Below are 19,313 nucleotides of genomic sequence, written 5' to 3' on the forward strand. Positions count from 1 at the left end.
ATCCATCTATCTATCTATCCCTCTATCTATCCCTCTATCTATCCCTCTATCTATCCCTCTATCTATCCCTCTATCTATCCCTCTATCTATCCCTCTATCTATCCCTCTATCTATCCCTCTATCTATCCCTCTATCTATCCCTCTATCTATCCCTCTATCTATCCCTCTATCCCTCTATCTATCCATCTATCCATCTATCCCTCTATTATCCATCTATCTATCTATCTATCCATCCATCCATCCCTCTATCCATCCCTCTATCTATCCCTCTATCTTTCCCTCTATCTATCCCTCTATCTATCCCTCTATCTATCCCTCTATCTATCCCTCTATCTATCCCTCTATCTATCCCTCTATCTATCCCTCTATCTAATCCCTCTATCTATCCCTCTATTTATCTATCTCTCTATCTATCCCTCTATTTATCTCTCTATCTATCCCTCTATTATCTATCTATCCCTCTATCTATCCCTCTATTATCTATCTATATCTATCCATCTATCTATCTATCTATCCATCCCTCTATTTATCTATCTATCTATCTATCCCTCTATTTATCTATCTATCTATCCCTCTATTTATCTATCTATCTATCTATCCCTCTATCTATCTATCCCTCTATCTATCTATCCCTCTATCTATCTATCCCTCTATTATCTATCCCTCTATTATCTATCCCTCTATCTATCTATCTATCCCTCTATTATCTATCCCTCTATCTATCTATCTATGTATCTATTATCTATCTATCCCTCTATCTATCTATCCCTCTATCTATCTATCCCTCTATCTATCTATCCCTCTATCTATCTATGTATCTATCTATCCCTCTATCTATCCCTCTATTTATCCCTCTATTTATCTATCCATCTATCCCTCTATTATCTATCTATCTATCCATCTATCCCTCTATTATCTATCTATCTATCCCTCTATCTACCCCTCTATCTATCCCTCTATCTATCCCTCTATCTATCCCTCTATCTATCCCTCTATCTATCCCTCTATCTATCCCTCTATTTATCTATCCCTCTATCTATCCATCTATCCCTCTATTATCTATCTATCCATCTATCTATCCATCTATCTATCCAACTATCTATCTATCCATCCATCTATCCCTCTATCTAACCCTCTATCTATCCCTCTATTTATCCCTCTATTTATCCCTCTATCTATCTATCCATCTATCCCTCTATCTATCCCTCTATTATCCCTCTATCTATCCATCTATCCCTCTATTATCTATCTATCCATCTATCTATCTATCCATCTATCTATCTATCCATCCATCCATCTATCTAGCTATCTATCTATCTATCTATCCATCCATCTATCTATCCATCTATCTATCCCTCTATCTATCCCTCTATCTATCCCTCTATCTATCCCTCTATCCCTCTATCTATCCCTCTATCTATCCCTCTATCTATCCCTCTATCTATCCCTCTATCTATCCCTCTATCTATCCCTCTATCTATCCCTCTATCTATCCCTCTATCTATCCCTCTATCTATCCCTCTATCTATCCCTCTATCCCTCTATCTATCCATCTATCCATCTATCCCTCTATTATCCATCTATCTATCTATCTATCCATCCATCCCTCTATCCATCCCTCTATCTATCCCTCTATCTTTCCCTCTATCTATCCCTCTATCTATCCCTCTATCTATCCCTCTATCTATCCCTCTATCTATCCCTCTATCTATCCCTCTATCTATCCCTCTATCTATCCCTCTATCTATCCCTCTATCTATCCCTCTATCTATCCCTCTATCTAATCCCTCTATCTATCCCTCTATTTATCTATCTCTCTATCTATCCCTCTATTTATCTCTCTATCTATCCCTCTATTATCTATCTATCCCTCTATCTATCCCTCTATTATCTATCTATATCTATCCATCTATCTATCTATCTATCTATCCATCCCTCTATTTATCTATCTATCTATCCCTCTATTTATCTATCTATCTATCCCTCTATTTATCTATCTATCTATCTATCCCTCTATTATCTATCTATCCCTCTATTATCTATCTATCCCTCTATCTATCTATCTATCTATACCCTAAATATCTATTATCTATCTATCCCTCTATCTATCTATCCCTCTATTTATCTATCTATCCCTCTATTATCCCTCTATCTATCCCTCTATCTATCTATCCATCTATTATTTATCTATCTATACCCTAAATGAAGGGAATTTTGTTTACTTACCGTAAATTCCTTTTCTTCTAGCTCCTATTGGGAGACCCAGACAATTGGGTGTATAGCTTCTGCCTCCGGAGGCCACACAAAGTATTACACTTTAAAAAGTGTAACCCCTCCCCTCTGCCTATACACCCTCCCGTGCATCACGGGCTCCTCAGTTTTGGTGCAAAAGCAGGAAGGAGGAAACTTATAAATTGGTCTAAGGTAAATTCAATCCGAAGGATGTTCGGAGAACTGAAACCATGAACCAAAAGAACAATTCAACATGAACAACATGTGTACACAAAAGAACAACAGCCCGAAGGGAACAGGGGCGGGTGCTGGGTCTCCCAATAGGAGCTAGAAGAAAAGGAATTTACGGTAAGTAAACAAAATTCCCTTCTTCTTTGTCGCTCCATTGGGAGACCCAGACAATTGGGACGTCCAAAAGCAGTCCCTGGGTGGGTAAAAGAATACCTCGATAAAAAGAGCCGAAAAACGGCCCCCTCTTACAGGTGGGCAACCGCCGCCTGAAGGACTCGCCTACCTAGGCTGGCATCTGCCGAAGCATAGGCATGCACCTGATAGTGTTTCGTGAAAGTGTGCAGACTCGACCAGGTAGCCGCCTGACACACCTGCTGAGCCGTAGCCTGGTGCCGCAATGCCCAGGATGCACCCACGGCTCTGGTAGAATGGGCTTTCAGCCCTGAAGGAATCGGAAGCCCAGAAGAACGGTAGGCTTCAAGAATCGGTTCCTTGATCCACCGAGCCAAGGTTGACTTGGAAGCCTGCGACCCCTTACGCTGGCCAGCGACAAGGACAAAGAGCGCATCAGAACGGCGCAGGGGCGCCGTGCGAGAAATGTAGAGCCGGAGTGCTCTCACGAGATCTAACAAGTGCAAATCCTTTTCACATTGGTGAACTGGATGAGGGCAAAAAGAAGGTAAGGAGATATCCTGATTGAGATGAAAAGGGGATACCACCTTAGGGAGAAATTCCGGGACCGGACGCAGACCCACCATATCCTGGTGAAACACCAGGAAGGGGGCTTTGCATGACAGCGCTGCTAGCTCAGACACTCTCCGAAGTGATGTAACTGCCACTAGGAAGGCCACCTTCTGCGAAAGGCGTGATAGAGAGACATCCCGCATCGGCTCGAAAGGTGGTTTCTGAAGAGCCTTTAGCACCCTGTTAAGATCCCAGGGTTCCAGCGGACGCTTGTAAGGTGGGACTATGTGGCAAACTCCCTGCAGGAACGTGCGGACCTGCGGAAGCCTGGCTAGACGCTTTTGAAAAAACACGGAAAGCGCCGATACTTGTCCCTTGAGAGAGCCGAGAGACAAACCCTTGTCCATTCCGGATTGAAGGAAAGAAAGAAAAGTGGGTAAGGCAAACGGCCAGGGGGTAAAACCCTGATCAGAGCACCAGGATAAGAAGATCCTCCAAGCCCTGTGATAGATCTTGGCGGACGTTGGTTTCCTGGCTTGTCTCATAGTGGCAATGACATCTTGAGATAACCCTGAGGACGCTAGGAGCCAGGACTCAATGGCCACACAGTCAGGTTGAGGGCCGCAGAATTCAGATGGAAAAATGGCCCTTGAGACAGCAAGTCTGGTCGGTCTGGGAGTGCCCACGGTTGACCCACCGTGAGGTGCCACAGATCCGGGTACCACGACCTCCTCGGCCAGTCTGGAGCGACGAGGATGGCGCGACGGCAGTCGGACCTGATCTTGCGTAACACTCTGGGCAGCAGTGCCAGAGGAGGAAATACATAAGGCAGTCGAAACTGCGACCAAACCTGAACTAATGCGTCCGCCGCCAGAGCTCTGTGATCTTGAGACCGTGCCATGAATGCCGGGACTTTGTGGTTGTGCCGAGACGCCATGAGGTCGACGTCCGGCGTTCCCCAGCGGCAACAGATCTCTTGAAACACGTCCGGGTGAAGAGACCATTCCCCTGCGTCCATGCCCTGGCGACTGAGAACGTCTGCTTCCCAGTTTTCTACGCCCGGGATGTGAACTGCGGAGATGGTGGAGGCTGTGGCTTCCGCCCACAGCAGAATCCGCCGAACTTCTTGGAAGGCTTGACGACTGCGTGTGCCGCCCTGGTGGTTGATGTACGCGACCGCCGTGGCGTTGTCCGACTGTATGCGGATCTGCCTGCCCTCCAGCCACCGATGGAACGCCTTTAGGGCTAGATACACTGCCCTTATCTCCAGAACATTGATCTGAAGGGAGGACTCTGTCGGAGTCCAGGTTCCCTGAGCCCTGGGTTGGAGGAAGACCGCTCCCCACCCTGACAGACTCGCGTCCGTCGTGACCACAGCCCAGGATGGGGGCAGGAAGGATTTTCCCTTCGACAAAGAAGTGGGAAGAAGCCACCACTGAAGAGAGGTTTTGGCTGCCAGTGAAAGAAAGACGATCCTGTCTAGGGACGTCGACCTCCTGTCCCATTTGCGGAGAATGTCCCATTGAAGTGGACGCAGATGAAACTGCGCAAAGGGAACTGCCTCCATTGCTGCCACCATCTTCCCTAGGAAGTGCATGAGGCGCCTCAAGGGGTGTGACTGGGCCCGAAGGAGAGAGTGCACCCCTGTCTGCAGCGAACGCTGTTTGTCCAGAGGAAGCTTCACTATCGCTGAGAGAGTATGAAACTCCATCCCGAGGTAAGTCAGTGATTGGGTCGGTGTCAATTTTGACTTTGGGAAATTGATGATCCACCCGAACCTCTGGAGAGTCTCCAGAGCAATGGTCAGGCTGTGTTGACATGCCACCCGGGAGGGTGCCTTGACTAGGAGATCGTCTAAGTAAGGGATCACCGAGTGGCCCTGAGAGTGTAGGACCGCCACCACGGATGCCATGACCTTGGTGAAGACCCGTGGGGCTGTCGCCAGGCCGAAAGGCAGTGCCACGAACTGAAGGTGTTCGTCCCCGATGGCGAAACGCAGGAAGCGTTGATGCTCTGGTGCAATCGGCACATGGAGATAAGCATCCCTGATGTCGATTGATGCTAGGAAGTCTCCTTGGGACATCGAGGCGATGACAGAGCGGAGAGATTCCATCCGGAACCGTCTGGTTCTCACGTGTCTGCTGAGCAGTTTGAGGTCCAGAACGGGACGGAATGATCCGTCCTTTTTTGGCACCACGAACAAGTTGGAGTAAAAACCGCGACCACGTTCTTGAAGGGGAACGGGGATCACAACTCCTTCTGCCTTCAGAGTGTTCACCGCCTGAAAAAGTGCATCGGCTCGCTCGGGGGGCGGAGATGTTCTGAAGAAACGAGTCGGAGGACGAGAGCTGAGCTCTATCCTGTAACCGTGAGACAGAATGTCTCTCACCCATCGGTCTTGGACATGTGGCCACCAGGCGTCGCAAAAGCGGGAGAGCCTGCCACCGACCGAGGATGCGGTTTGGGGAGGCCGAAAGTCATGAGGAGGCCGCCTTGGAGGCGGTTCCTCCGGCGGTCTTTGGAGGACGTGACTTAGACCGCCATGCAGAAGAGTTCCTCTGGCCCTTCTCTGACCTGTTGGACGTGGAAGATTGGGACCTGGCTGAGGGCCGAAAGGACCGAAACCTCGATTGAAGTTTTCGTTGCTGAGGTCTGTTTGGTTTGGACTGGGGTAAGGACGAGTCCTTTCCCTTGGATTGTTTAATAATTTCATCCAATTGCTCGCCAAACAAACGGTCGCCAGAAAATGGCAAACCGGTTAATAACTTCTTGGAAGCAGAGTCTGCCTTCCATTCGCGTAGCCACATGGCCCTGCGGACTGCCACCGAGTTGGCGGACGCTACCGCTGTACGGCTCGCAGAGTCCAGGACGGCGTTCATGGCGTAGGACGAAAAGGCCGACGCCTGAGAAGTCAAAGACACAACTTGCGGAGCAGAGGTACGTGTGACCGCATTAATCTCAGACAGACAAGCTGAGATAGCTTGGAGTGCCCACACGGCTGCAAAGGCCGGAGCAAAAGACGCGCCTATGGCTTCATAGATGGATTTCATCAGGAGCTCTATTTGCCTGTCAGTGGCATCCTTGAGCGATGAACCATCTGCCACTGATACTACGGATCTAGCCGCCAGTCTGGATACTGGAGGATCCACCTTGGGACACTGAGCCCAACCCTTAACTACGTCAGGGGGGAAGGGGTAACGTGTGTCATTAAGGCGCTTAGTAAAGCGCTTGTCCGGAAATGCTCTGTGCTTCTGGACAGCATCTCTGAAGTTAGAGTGATCGAAAAACGCACTCCGTGTACGTTTGGGAAACCTAAACTGGTGTTTCTCCTGCTGCGAAGCCGACTCCTCTATAGGTGGAGATGGGGGAGAAAGATCTAGCACCTGGTTGATGGACGCTATAAGGTCATTTACTATGGCGTCCCCTTCAGGTGTATCAAGATTGAGAGCAACGTCAGGATCAGAGCCCTGAGCTGCGACCTCCGCTTCATCCTCCAGAGAGTCCTCATGCTGAGACCCCGAACAGCGTGATGAAGTCGGGGAAGGTTCCCAGCGAGCCCGCTTAGCCGGTCTGGGACTGCGGTCCGTGTCGGAGTCCTCCCCGTGGGACCTAGGTGTCACCCCAGGAGCACTCTGCTGCGCCGACCGAGGGGCCTGGGGGCGATGAACTCAGAGTGCCCGGAAGCCGGCGGTTCTACCTGAGCCGAGGGCCCCACCAGTGCCCGAGGCTCCGGCCGAGTGAGTGCCACAGGGGCCGAGCATTGCACACAGTGAGGGTAGGTGGAACCTGCAGGTAACAGAGCCGCACAAGAGGTACAGGTTGCAAAATAAGCCTGTGCCTTGGCACCCTTGCTCTTTGCGGACGACATGCTGCTGTCTCCTCTGAGAGTGATCAGTGAGGGTATATAGCCAAAAGCAAAACAATGCGGCCGAACAGAGCAATGTATACAAAGATATATATATATATATATACACTTCGGCATCCTAGGGGGGCCAGCACCGGGTAACCGGTGTGGCTTACCGACCGCCCAAAGCGGTTGTGTGTCCACCAGATTCCCTGCCTGGGCCTCCCAGAGCTGCAGAGCTCGTTCTGAAATCCTCCACCGGCAGAAGTGATTGTAAAAATGTCTGCCAGAGCTCTCAGGGGAGGAGGGAGCCGTGGGCGGTGACTAATAAAGTGCGGGAATCTGGTGCCCCACAGTGCTCAGTGAGGGGGGAGGAGGACACCTAAGTATGCTCCAGCCCTCACTGCCGACGTCCAGTCGACCGTCCCGCCCTTACCCCTGACTGGCAGGCCCGGGGGCGGGAGTTATGGTACTAGGCCGCAGAAGCCGGGGACTAAATTTAATAGCGCGGCCGGCAAACAGGCGCGGTCGGCGCGGTAGTCCCGGTCGTCACAAAAAAACAGCAGCCGCTGCAGCGTCTGTAACACAGGCGCTCCATGCACCGTCCCCAAGGGGACACAGAGTACCTTTTAGATGCAGGGCCTGTCCCTGATGATACCCAGTCTCCTGTCCGGCAGATTCCCCCAGGGGCTGCGGAGGGAGCCCGGTCCCAGTGAATGGTGACCGGTTAGGATCCCACTTCTCCCAGAGCCTCTAAGGGATGGGGAAGGAAAAACGGCATGTGGCTCCAGCCTTTGTACCCGCAATGGGTACCTCAACCTTAACAGCACCGCCGACTTAGTGGGGTGAGAAGGGAGCATGCCGGGTGCCCTGTTGGGGGCCCTCTTTTCTTCTATCCGATACAATCAGCAGCTGCTGCTGACTAAAATGGGAGCTTGAGTGAATGTGTGCCTCCTTCAACACAAAGCATAAAACTGAGGAGCCCGTGATGCACGGGAGGGTGTATAGGCAGAGGGGAGGGGTTACACTTTTTAAAGTGTAATACTTTGTGTGGCCTCCGGAGGCAGAAGCTATACACCCCAATTGTCTCGGTCTCCCAATGGAGCGACAAAGAAATCTATTATCTATCTATCTATCCATCCCTCTATCTATCCCTCTATTATCCTATCTATCTATCTATCCCTCTATCTATCCCTCTATCTATCCCTCTAACTATCCCTCTAACTATCCCTCTAACTATCCCTCTATCTATCCCTCTATCTATCCCTCTATCTATCCCTCTATCTATCCATTATCTATCTATCCCTCTATCTATCCATCCCTCTATCTATCCATCCCTCTATCTATCCATCCCTCTATCTATCCATCCCTCTATCTATCCATCCCTCTATCTATCCATCTATCATTTATCTATCTATACCCTAAATGAAAAGAATTTTGTTTACTTACCGTAAATTCCTTTTCTTCTAGCTCCAATTGGGAGACCCAGACAATTGGGTGTATAGCTATGCCTCCGGAGGCCACACAAAGTATTACACTAAAAGTGTAACGCCCCTCCCCTTCAGCCTATACACCCCCCGTGCTGCCACGGGCTCATCAGTTTTGGTGCAAAAGCCCGAAGGAGGAAAAAATTATAAACTGGTTTAAAGTAAATTCAATCCGAAGGAATATCGGAGAACTGAAACCATTTAACATGAACAACATGTGTATACAAAAACAGGGGCGGGTGCTGGGTCTCCCAATTGGAGCTAGAAGAAAAGGAATTTACGGTAAGTAAACAAAATTCCCTTCTTCTTTGTCGCTCCTTATTGGGAGACCCAGACAATTGGGACGTCCAAAAGCAGTCCCTGGGTGGGTAAATAATACCTCATAATAGAGCCGTAACGGCTCCGTCCTACAGGTGGGCAACTGCCGCCTGAAGGACTCGCCTACCTAGGCTGGCATCTGCCGAAGCATAGGTATGCACCTGATAGTGTTTCGTGAAAGTGTGCAGGCTCGACCAGGTAGCTGCCTGACACACCTGCTGAGCCGTAGCCTGGTGTCGCAAGGCCCAGGACGCTCACACGGCCCTGGTAGAATGGGCCTTCAGTCCTGAGGGAACCGGAAGCCCCGAGGAACGGTAAGCTTCGAGAATTGGTTCCTTGATCCACCGAGCCAGGGTTGATTCCACGTCCTGTGGTAGATCTTGGCGGACGTTGGTTTCCTAGCCTGTCTCATAGTGGCAATGACCTCTTGAGATAATCCTGAAGACGCTAGGATCCAGGACTCAATGGCCACACAGTCAGGTTGAGGGCCGCAGAATTCAGATGGAAAAACGGCCCTTGAGACAGCAAATCTGGTCGGTCTGGCAGTGCCCACGGTTGGCCGACCGTGAGATGCCACAGATCCGGGTACCACGACCTCCTCGGCCAGTCTGGAGCGACGAGGATGATGCGGCGGCAGTCGGCCCTGATCTTGCGTAACACTCTGGGCAACAGTGCCAGAGGAGGAAACACATAAGGAAGCCGAAACTGCGACCAATCCTGAACTAAGGCGTCTGCCGCCAGAGCTCTGTGATCTTGAGATCGAGCCATGAATGTTGGGACCTTATTGTTGTGCCGTGACGCCATTAGGTCGACGTCCGGCATCCCCCAGCGGCAACAGATCTCCTGAAACACGTCCGGGTGAAGGGACCATTCCCCTGCGTCCATGCCCTGGCGACTGAGAAAGTCTGCTTCCCAGTTTTCTACGCCCGGGATGTGAACTGCGGATATGGTGGATGCTGTGGCTTCCACCCACAGCAGAATCCGCCGGACTTCCTGGAAGGCTTGCCGACTGCGTGTCCCACCTTGGTGGTTGATGTAAGCCACCGCTGTGGAGTTGTCCGACTGAATTCGGATCTGCTTGCCTTCCAGCCACTGCTGGAACGCTTTTAGGGCAAGATACACTGCCCTGATCTCCAGAACATTGATCTGAAGTGAGGACTCTTGCTGAGTCCACGTACCCTGAGCCCTGTGGTGGAGAAAAACTGCTCCCCACCCTGACAGACTCGCGTCCGTCGTGACCACCGCCCAGGATGGGGGTAGGAAGGATTTCCCCTTCGATAATGAGGTGGGAAGAAGCCACCACCGAAGGGAAGCTTTGGTTGCCTGAGAGAGGGAGACGTTCCTGTCTAGGGACGTTGGCATCCTGTCCCACTTGCGTAGGATGTCCCATTGAAGTGGACGCAGGTGAAACTGCGCGAAAGGGACTGCTTCCATTGCTGCCACCATCTTCCCCAGGAAGTGCATGAGGCGCCTCAAGGGGTGTGACCGACCTTGAAGGAGAGATTGCACCCCTGTCTGTAGTGAACGCTGTTTGTCCAGCGGAAGCTTCACTATCGCTGGCAGAGTATGAAACTCCATGCCAAGATAGGTCAGCGATTGGACCGGTGTCAGATTTGACTTTGGAAAATTGATGATCCACCCGAAACTCTGGAGAATCTCCAGAGTAACGTTGATGCTGTGTTGGCATGCCTCTTGAGAGGGTGCCTTGACCAGCAGATCGTCTAAGTAAGGTATCACTGAGTGACCCTGAGAGTGGAGGACCGCAACTACTGTAGCCATGACCTTGGTGAAAACCCTTGGGGCTGTCGCCAGGCCGAACGGCAGTGCCGCGAACTGAAGGTGTTCGTCTCCTATGGCGAAGCGCAAGAAGCGCTGATGCTCTGGAGCAATTGGTACGTGGAGATAAGCATCCTTGATATCGATCGATGCTAGGAAATCTCCTTGGGACATTGAGGCGATGACGGAGCGGAGGGATTCAATCCGGAACCGCCTGGTCCTACGTGTTTGTTGAGCAGTTTTAGGTCCAAAACAGGACGGAAGGACCCGTCCTTCTTTGGAACCACAAACAGGTTGGAGTAGAAACCGTGACCCTGTTGCTGAAGAGGAACCGGGACCACCACTCCTTCTGCCTTCAGAATGCCCACCGCCTGCAGAAGAGCCTCGGCTCGCTCGGGAGGCGGAGATGTTCTGAAGAATCGAGTCGGAGGACGAGAGCTGAACTCTATCCTGTAACCGTGAGACAAAATGTCTCTCACCCAACGGTCTTTTACTTGTGGCAGCCAGGTGTCGCAAAAGCGGGAGAGCCTGCCACCGACCGAGGATGCGGTGTGAGGAGGCCGTAAGTCATGAGGAAGCCGCCTTAGTAGCGGCACCTCCGGCGGTCTTTTTAGGGCGTGATTTAGACCGCCATGCGTCGGAGTTCCTCTGATCCTTCTGCGGCCTTTTGGACGAGGAGAATTGGGACCTGCCCGCACCCCGAAAGGACCGAAACCTCGACTGTCCCCTCCTCTGTTGGGGTGTTTTTGGTTTGGCCTGGGGTAAGGATGTTTCCTTTCCCTTGGATTGTTTGATGATTTCATCCAATCTCTCACCAAACAAACGGTCGCCAGAAAATGGCAATCCAGTTAAGCACTTTTTGGAAGCCGAATCTGCCTTCCATTCCCGCAGCCACAAGGCCCTGCGTATTGCCACCGAATTGTCGGCTGCAACCGCCGTACGGCTCGCAGAGTCCAGGACAGCATTAATAGCGTAGGACGCAAATGCCGACGTTTGAGAGGTTATGGACGCCACCTGTGGCGCAGACGTACGTGTGAGTGCGTCAATTTGCGCCTGACCAGCTGAGATAGCTTGGAGTGCCCATACGGCTGCGAATGCTGGAGCAAAAGACGCGCCGATAGCTTCATAGATGGATTTCAACCAGAGCTCCATCTGTCTGTCAGTGGCATCCTTGAGTGAAGCTCCATCTTCCACTGCAACTATGGATCTAGCCGCAAGTCTGGAGATTGGAGGATCCACCTTGGGACACTGAGTCCAGCCCTTGACCACGTCAGGGGGGAAAGGGTAATGTGTATCCTTAAGGCGCTTGGAAAAACGCTTATCTGGACAAGCTCGGTGTTTCTGGACTGCCTCTCTGAAGTCAGAGTGGTCCAGAAACATACTCTTTGTACGCTTGGGAAACCTGAAACGGAATTTCTCCTGCTGAGAGGCTGACTCCTCCACTGGAGGAGCTGAGGGAGAAATATCCAACATTTCATTGATGGACGCAATAAGATCATTCACTATGGCGTCCCCATCAGGAGTATCAAGGTTGAGAGCGGCTTCAGGATCAGAATCCTGATCAGCTACCTCCGCTTCATCATACAGAGAGTCCTCTCGCTGAGACCCTGAACATTGTGATGATGTCGAGGGGATATCATAGCGAGCTCGCTTAATCGGTCTGGGGCTGTGGTCCGTGTCAGAGACCTCACCCTGGGATCCATGAGACACCCCGGGAGGACATTGCTGTTCCAACTGAGGGGGACCATGGGGCAATGATTCCACAGTGCCCCTGGCTTGAGATGCCGTCTTGGACTGCAAGGCTTCTAATATCTTAGCCATAGTCTCAGAAAGTCTTTCAGTAAAAACTGCAAACTCCGTCCCTGTCACCTGGACAGTGTTAACAGGTGGTTCTTCCTGGGCCACCCTTAGCAGAGGCTCCGGCTGAAAAAGTGCCACAGGGGCCGAGCATTGCACACAATGAGGGTCAGTGGAACCTGCCGGCAGTATAGCCGTACATGCTGCACAGGCAGCATAGTAAGTCTGCGCTTTGGCACCCTTGCTATTTGTGGACGACATGCTGTTGTCTCTTCTGAGCAATACAGGAGGGTATATAGACAAAAATCAACAGTGCACCATACAGTGTAAAGTATAGTCTATAATCATATAATCTATAAGTACACTTCTGCACTAGTGGGGCCAGCACCACAGGTGCTGCTTACCGCCTTCGCAAAGCGGTTGTGTGGGCACCAGAAATCCTGCCTGGGTCTCCCTGAGCTTGTCTCTCCTCTCCAGCGTTAGCAGAGCTGAGAGGAATGGCTGCCGGCGTCCTGAGGAGAGGAGGGAGCCGTGGGCGTGACCCAGAAAAGTGCGGGAACTGGTGCCCCACTGTGCAGAGTGAGGGGGGTGGAGTATGCAAAGCATGCTCCAGCCCTCAGTGCTGCCGTCCTGTACAGCGTCCCGCCCTTCCCCTGACTGGCAGGGCTGGGGGCGGGAAGAAAACGAGACTAGGCCGCAAAAGCCGGGGACTCGAGTTATAAGCGCGGCCGCCGTATAAGCGCGGTCGGCGCGGAAGTCCCCGGCGCACTAACAGTCCCAGCCGCGCCGCAGTGATAACCATGGCAGCGGCGGTCAGCGCGGCAGTCCCCCTACACGAACACACTCAGCGATGCTGAAGTGTGTAATGGCACAAACGCAGTCAGCGCTGCTGTCCCCGGTGCACTAGCACACCCAGCAATGCTGGAGTGTTGCTGTGCGCGGTCCCCACGGGGACACAGAGTACCTCAAAGTAGCAGGGCCATGTCCCTGAACGATACTCGGCTCCTATCCAGCATGGTCCTCAGGAGCTGTGGATGGAGCACGGTCTCCTGTGCCTGGAGACCGAAAGGATCCCACTTCACCCAGAGCCCTAATTGAGGGATGGGGAAGGAAAGCAGCATGTGGGCTCCAGCCTCCGTACCCGCAATGGATACCTCAACCTTAACAACACCGCCGACAAGAGTGGGGTGAGAAGGGAGCATGCTGGGGGCCCTGTTATGGGCCCTCTTTTCTTCCATCCGACATAGTCAGCAGCTGCTGCTGACTAAGCTGTGGAGCTATGCGTGCATGTCTGACCTCCTTCGCACAAAGCATAAAAACTGATGAGCCCGTGGCAGCACGGGGGGTGTATAGGCTGAAGGGGAGGGGCGTTACACTTTTAGTGTAATACTTTGTGTGGCCTCCGGAGGCATAGCTATACACCCAATTGTCTGGGTCTCCCAATAAGGAGCGACAAAGAAATCTATTATCTATCTATTCCTCTATCTATATTATCTATCTATACCCCAAAATATCTATCTATTATCTATCTATATCTATCTTTCTATATTATCTGTCTATCTTTCTATATTATCTATCTATCTATCTATCCCTCTATCTATCTGTCTATCTCTCTATCTATCTTATCTATCTATCTATTCCCCTAAATATCTATATCTATCTATCTATCTATCTATCATATATCTATGGCTATGTGCGCACGTGTGCGTAATTCATGCAGTTATGCTGCGCTTTGTAGCGCAGCGTAACTGCATGCGTCCTGCGTCCCCTGCACAGTCTATGGAGATTGTGCAGGGGCCGTGCGCACGTGGCGTTTTAGAGCGCAGCGCTTCGGCTGCTGCCGAAGCACTGCGTTCAAGAAGTGACATGTCACTTCTTCCGTGCGCTTTGCCGGCAGCTTCTACTCTGTCTATGGCAGGAGCTGCAGGCAGAGCGCATGGAATCGGCTTTTTTTTTTTCTACGGACATTTTCTGCAGTGATTTGAAGCGCACGTGTGCTCTTCAGATCGCTGTAGAAATGTCTGCAGGGTTAGTACGCAACGTGCGCACATAGCCTATCTCTGTATTATCTATTTTTTTTTTTATTTTCAATGTGCTTTATTGCTGTAAAGGCATTAAAAAACGCAGGGACCAACATGAAAGAAAACGCACCAAAAACGCATGAAAAACGCACCAAAAACGCACCTGCGTTATTGGTGCGTTTGTTAACGCAGGTGCGCTAATCCTTCACTCTCAAGAATTTTCTTAAGAAATTTCTTAAGAAAAATCATTTTTCTAGTGTGAACATAGCCTTAAGCCCAAGAAATAGATGTTTTTTCTTCCCAGGAATAATACCTGAATCTTGAATTGCCTGAGGTCGCGGTTTGAGAAATCTGATCAAAATGGCACAAGAACCTCACATTTAAAGAAAGAAAAAAACACTCAATGTAGAACTAATACAAGTTACGTTTGTGTGATGACCTGAGATTTTACAAAAGAACATCAATTTACCAAGAAATGAGGGCAAATAAGTGTTATAAACAAAAAGGCAGAAACCTGTGACAAAGGATGATTACGGACTGAATCACTAGAAATGATTACCTATGAAAGCACTCTCAGATTCCAGCAGTGAGGTCTTCAGCAGGTCTTTTGATGGATCGCTAAGCTGTGGTCAGACAAGAACATAAGTAATAAAAAGGGAATAAATGCACTTAGTACTTTTCCTATTTTCCCAGTAGGTTGGGGACAGCAAGGGCTCATTTTGATAAGTCAATAATCGGGAACGGTGTTCATTAGGATGCTCATTCACCTCATGAGTAAACATATTGGCAATCACCCGCTGAATAGAAAAACACTCAAAAAACACTTGTTCTTCAGGTGATTAGATCAGTCATGACGACATTAAAGTCACTGATCGTAGCAGCACATTGTCCTGTGTAAAGAGGTGAAGTGCTGCGGATAATGATAATATTCTGTACAAAGAGCAATTGTATTAACAATCATTCTTTGCGCATATAATTCTGGTCAGGGTGTCTAAACATGTCATTAAAGGAGTTGTCTAGTCTAAAGCTGGGGTCACACTAAGCGACAGCGACAACGACGTCGCTGTTACGTCACCATTTTCGGTGACGTAACAGCGACCTTGTAAGTCGCTGTTATGATCGCTGCTTAGCTGTCAAACACAGCAGAAGCAGCGATCATAACGTCGCTGTGCTACATGTGCAGAGAGCAGGGAGCCGCGCTTAGCGCTGGCTCCTTGCTCTCCTAGGTACAGTACACATCGGGTTAATTAACCCGATGTGTGCTGCAGCTACATGTCACAGTACAGAGAGCAGGGAGCCGCGCGCAATGCTTAGCGCTGGCTCCTTGCTCTCCTTGCTACAGTATACATCGGGGTAATTACCTGATGTGTACTGCAGCCACATGTGCACAGAGCAGGAGCCGGCGCTGGCAGCGAGAGCGGAGGCTGGTAACGAAGGTAAATATCGGGTAACCAGGGAAAGGTCTTCCCTTGGTTACCCGATGTTTACGCTGGTTACAGCTTACCGCAGCTGCCAGACGCCGGCTCCTGCTGCCTGCTCGCTTCATTTCGTCGCTCTCTCGCTGTCACACACAGGGATGTGTGTGTCACAGCGGGAGAGTGACGACCAAAAAATGAAGCTGGACATTCAGCAACGACCGGCGACCTCACAGCAGGGGCCAGGTCGTTGCTGGATGTCACACACAGCGACAGCGACGGGACGTCGCTGCAACGTCACAGAAAATGGTGACGTAGCAGCGACGTCGTTGTCGTTGTCGCTGTGTGTGACACCAGCTTAAGACGAAAAGTGTGCAGTTCCTTTATGTGACTGCAGACTTGTGAATGCTCACACTGCGTGCACTGTGCACTGTGAGGATTGTTCGGTGTCAGCGCCAGGAGCGGCAGTTACGTGACCACCCGTATGCGATATGCAGACTCCCGATCAAAAAATGACTAGGTGGGCGTGGCCTCGGTAAATGCAAGTGTATTTTACAAGGTGGAAACAGTGTAGTCAAATTCTGGCTGGGAGTATACATATCACATACCTGCAGTCATGTCCCTGACGTTCCTGGCGCTGACACTGGACAATCCTTACAACACACAGGGAGACAGTGACTGCAGACTTCTCAGTTTACATTGGACAACCCGTTTAAACATCCACTGATCGCCTTACCGTATTTTGCAGACTATAAGACATACTTATTTCCCCTCATATATGTAAGAAAAGTGGGGGATGCATCTTATAGTCCGGACATACTTGGCTTGCTGGTGAAGGGGAGGCGGCGGTGGAGTGGGGTCACAGGAGGCAGGAGCAGGCTGCAGCAGTGGCTAACACATGTGTACCACTATTAAAGAGAATGAATATTCACTGCTCCCCATAATCCCACCCACCTCTCTGCAATCAAGCCGGCGCCGAGAGGTGGACGGGATTATGGGCATGGGAAGCAGTGAGTATTAATTTTCTGTAATAGGCACTAGCCCTGGCTGCCAGCTTCCTGCAGAGGTTGGGGCGATCGAGTGTCTGCTATTAAAAGTTATGGTCCCTATAGTGCCCCTGTGTTTTCTCCCAACAACCTACGTCACACAAATCCCTGGTGGCTGCTGTGACCTCGGGTCACACTGCACACCCGAAGTCTGCCTGGCCGAGCGCTTCCCTCTGCAATCTGTTACTGTGTTGATCCGGAAGGTAGTGGCTCATACAGTGGCCTTCTTCAAATTTGCAAGTATGTGTTGGCTCAGTGTGATACACAGCAGCGCAGCACATCTCATGTGAGAAGAGATGGGTTCTGGTCTGCGTTGTTATATTCTCCATGTTTGCCACTGCATTAGGGTATAGTAATGAGCTAGCACGTAGTAGCACATACAAAAGAAGATCACAGCACAGTTAGGAACCCATCTCTTCTCACAGGAGATGTCCTGCACTGATTTGTATTGTGCTAGTTTGACAACTAGTGGACAGTCAGACTTTGAGTGTGTAGTATGACGCCACAGGCATATCACTGTGCACACCCGAGGTCACAGGGCCTGTCAGGGATTTGTGCAATGTAGGGTATTGGAAAATCAGAAAAGGATTCCACACTGCGGGGGAGCGGAGGCAAGGGGAGTATAATCGTTTCATTTTATGTGTGAGGGATTACAGCAGGCATAATTAACAGGATGGGCCCATGATGGAGAACATATACACAAAGATGAGATACACCAGGATTGGGGACATATATAACAGGATTGGGGACATAAGTACCAGGATTAGGGACAAATATACCAGGATGAGAGGCATATATATCAAAATTGGGGACATATATACCAGGTTTAGGGACATATATACCAAGATGGGGAACATAACAGTGTAGTTTTTCCCCTATTTTCCTCCTCTAAAACGTAGGTGCGTCTTATGGTGTGGTGTGTCTCATAGTTCGAAAAATATGATATATAAAGCCAAATTGGCTCGTATAACTGGGTCCTTACAGCAATAATAAAAAATATTTTTCACCTGATCGTATGGTATTTACCCACTTACAATAATTGCAAGTGGCAAAAGTCACTGATCTATAGATCTTTAATAAAACTCTCACTTACCATTCCAGGACGACGGAGACTGTACGCAGGGACTGGTCCAAAATCTAAACCGTAAGTCACAAAAAGAACATAGCTGTAGTAAAATATGGACTGCACATCCCAAAATCAAATTTATAAAACTTAAAACATCTTAGTTTAACTTTCTGATCCAACTGTAAGAAGACCACTGTCACATCACAGCAAACCTCTCAGTGGGTCCATAAATTTAAATGGCCTTAAAGGTACGGCGTCATGAGACAAAAACTGCCGCAGTGACAGTGCACCAGCAGGGTGAGCGACCTGGAGCCAGACAGCACCCATGACTTCAAGCCACACGGCCCCAAAGGCACAAAGCCACAGCAACAGTGGCCGACACACTATACCACCTCCTAATGAAAGGATCTAGAAAACTCATCTCCCACAAACTCTCAGAATGTGAATTGAAAGCCAAAATAGGCAGAACCCTTCTTACAGTGTCCTGCTAATTATAAACGTTTGAGCCAAAAGGAAGGAGTGCTGGTCCAAGTAATAAAAAAAAAAGAAAAAAAAAAAAAAGAGGACAAGTGATATAACATGGCTGTAGTAAAAGACCACACATCCCAAAATCATACGTAGTTCACAAAAGTGTTGTTACTGAAGTGATCGGTGTATACTGACAACAAGATGTATTATAATATCACAATGTTTCTATTCACCAAATCTGGAAGCATTTGGTCAGAGGAACGAAGGGAATTTTGTTTACTTACCGTAAATTCCTTTTCTTCTAGCTCCTATTGGGAGACCCAGACAATTGGGTGTATAGCTTCTGCCTCCGGAGGCCACACAAAGTATTACACTTTAAAAAGTGTAACCCCTCCCCTCTGCCTATACACCCTCCCGTGCATCACGGGCTCCTCAGTTTTGGTGCAAAAGCAGGAAGGAGGAAACTTATAAATTGGTCTAAGGTAAATTCAATCCGAAGGATGTTCGGAGAACTGAAACCATGAACCAAAAGAACAATTCAACATGAACAACATGTGTACACAAAAGAACAACAGCCCGAAGGGAACAGGGGCGGGTGCTGGGTCTCCCAATAGGAGCTAGAAGAAAAGGAATTTACGGTAAGTAAACAAAATTCCCTTCTTCTTTGTCGCTCCATTGGGAGACCCAGACAATTGGGACGTCCAAAAGCAGTCCCTGGGTGGGTAAAAGAATACCTCGATAAAAAGAGCCGAAAAACGGCCCCCTCTTACAGGTGGGCGACTGCCGCCTGAAGGAGTCTCCTACCTAGGCTGGCATCTGCCGAAGCATAGGCATGCACCTGATAGTGTTTCGTGAAAGTGTGCAGACTCGACCAGGTAGCCGCCTGACACACCTGCTGAGCCGTAGCCTGGTGCCGCAATGCCCAGGA

General features: G+C 49.8%; 1 protein-coding gene across 2 annotated transcripts in view; it reads right to left on the reverse strand.

The window, feature by feature from the left end:
• The window catches only part of CSPP1 (centrosome and spindle pole associated protein 1), a 278,156-nt gene that overhangs the window by 15,951 nt on the left and 242,892 nt on the right, over window positions 1-19,313 (reverse strand). For both annotated transcript variants that reach the window (XM_075353210.1, XM_075353209.1), the window contains 2 exons: window positions 17,945-17,988; window positions 14,950-15,013 (listed from right to left, as the gene is read on the reverse strand). In XM_075353210.1, coding sequence (XP_075209325.1) covers window positions 14,950-15,013; window positions 17,945-17,988 — 108 coding nt within the window. The remainder of the gene's footprint in view (window positions 1-14,949; window positions 15,014-17,944; window positions 17,989-19,313) is intronic.

This window comes from Anomaloglossus baeobatrachus, chromosome 6 (genome assembly GCF_048569485.1).
Source record: "Anomaloglossus baeobatrachus isolate aAnoBae1 chromosome 6, aAnoBae1.hap1, whole genome shotgun sequence".
Classification (NCBI taxonomy): Eukaryota; Metazoa; Chordata; class Amphibia; order Anura; family Aromobatidae; genus Anomaloglossus; species Anomaloglossus baeobatrachus.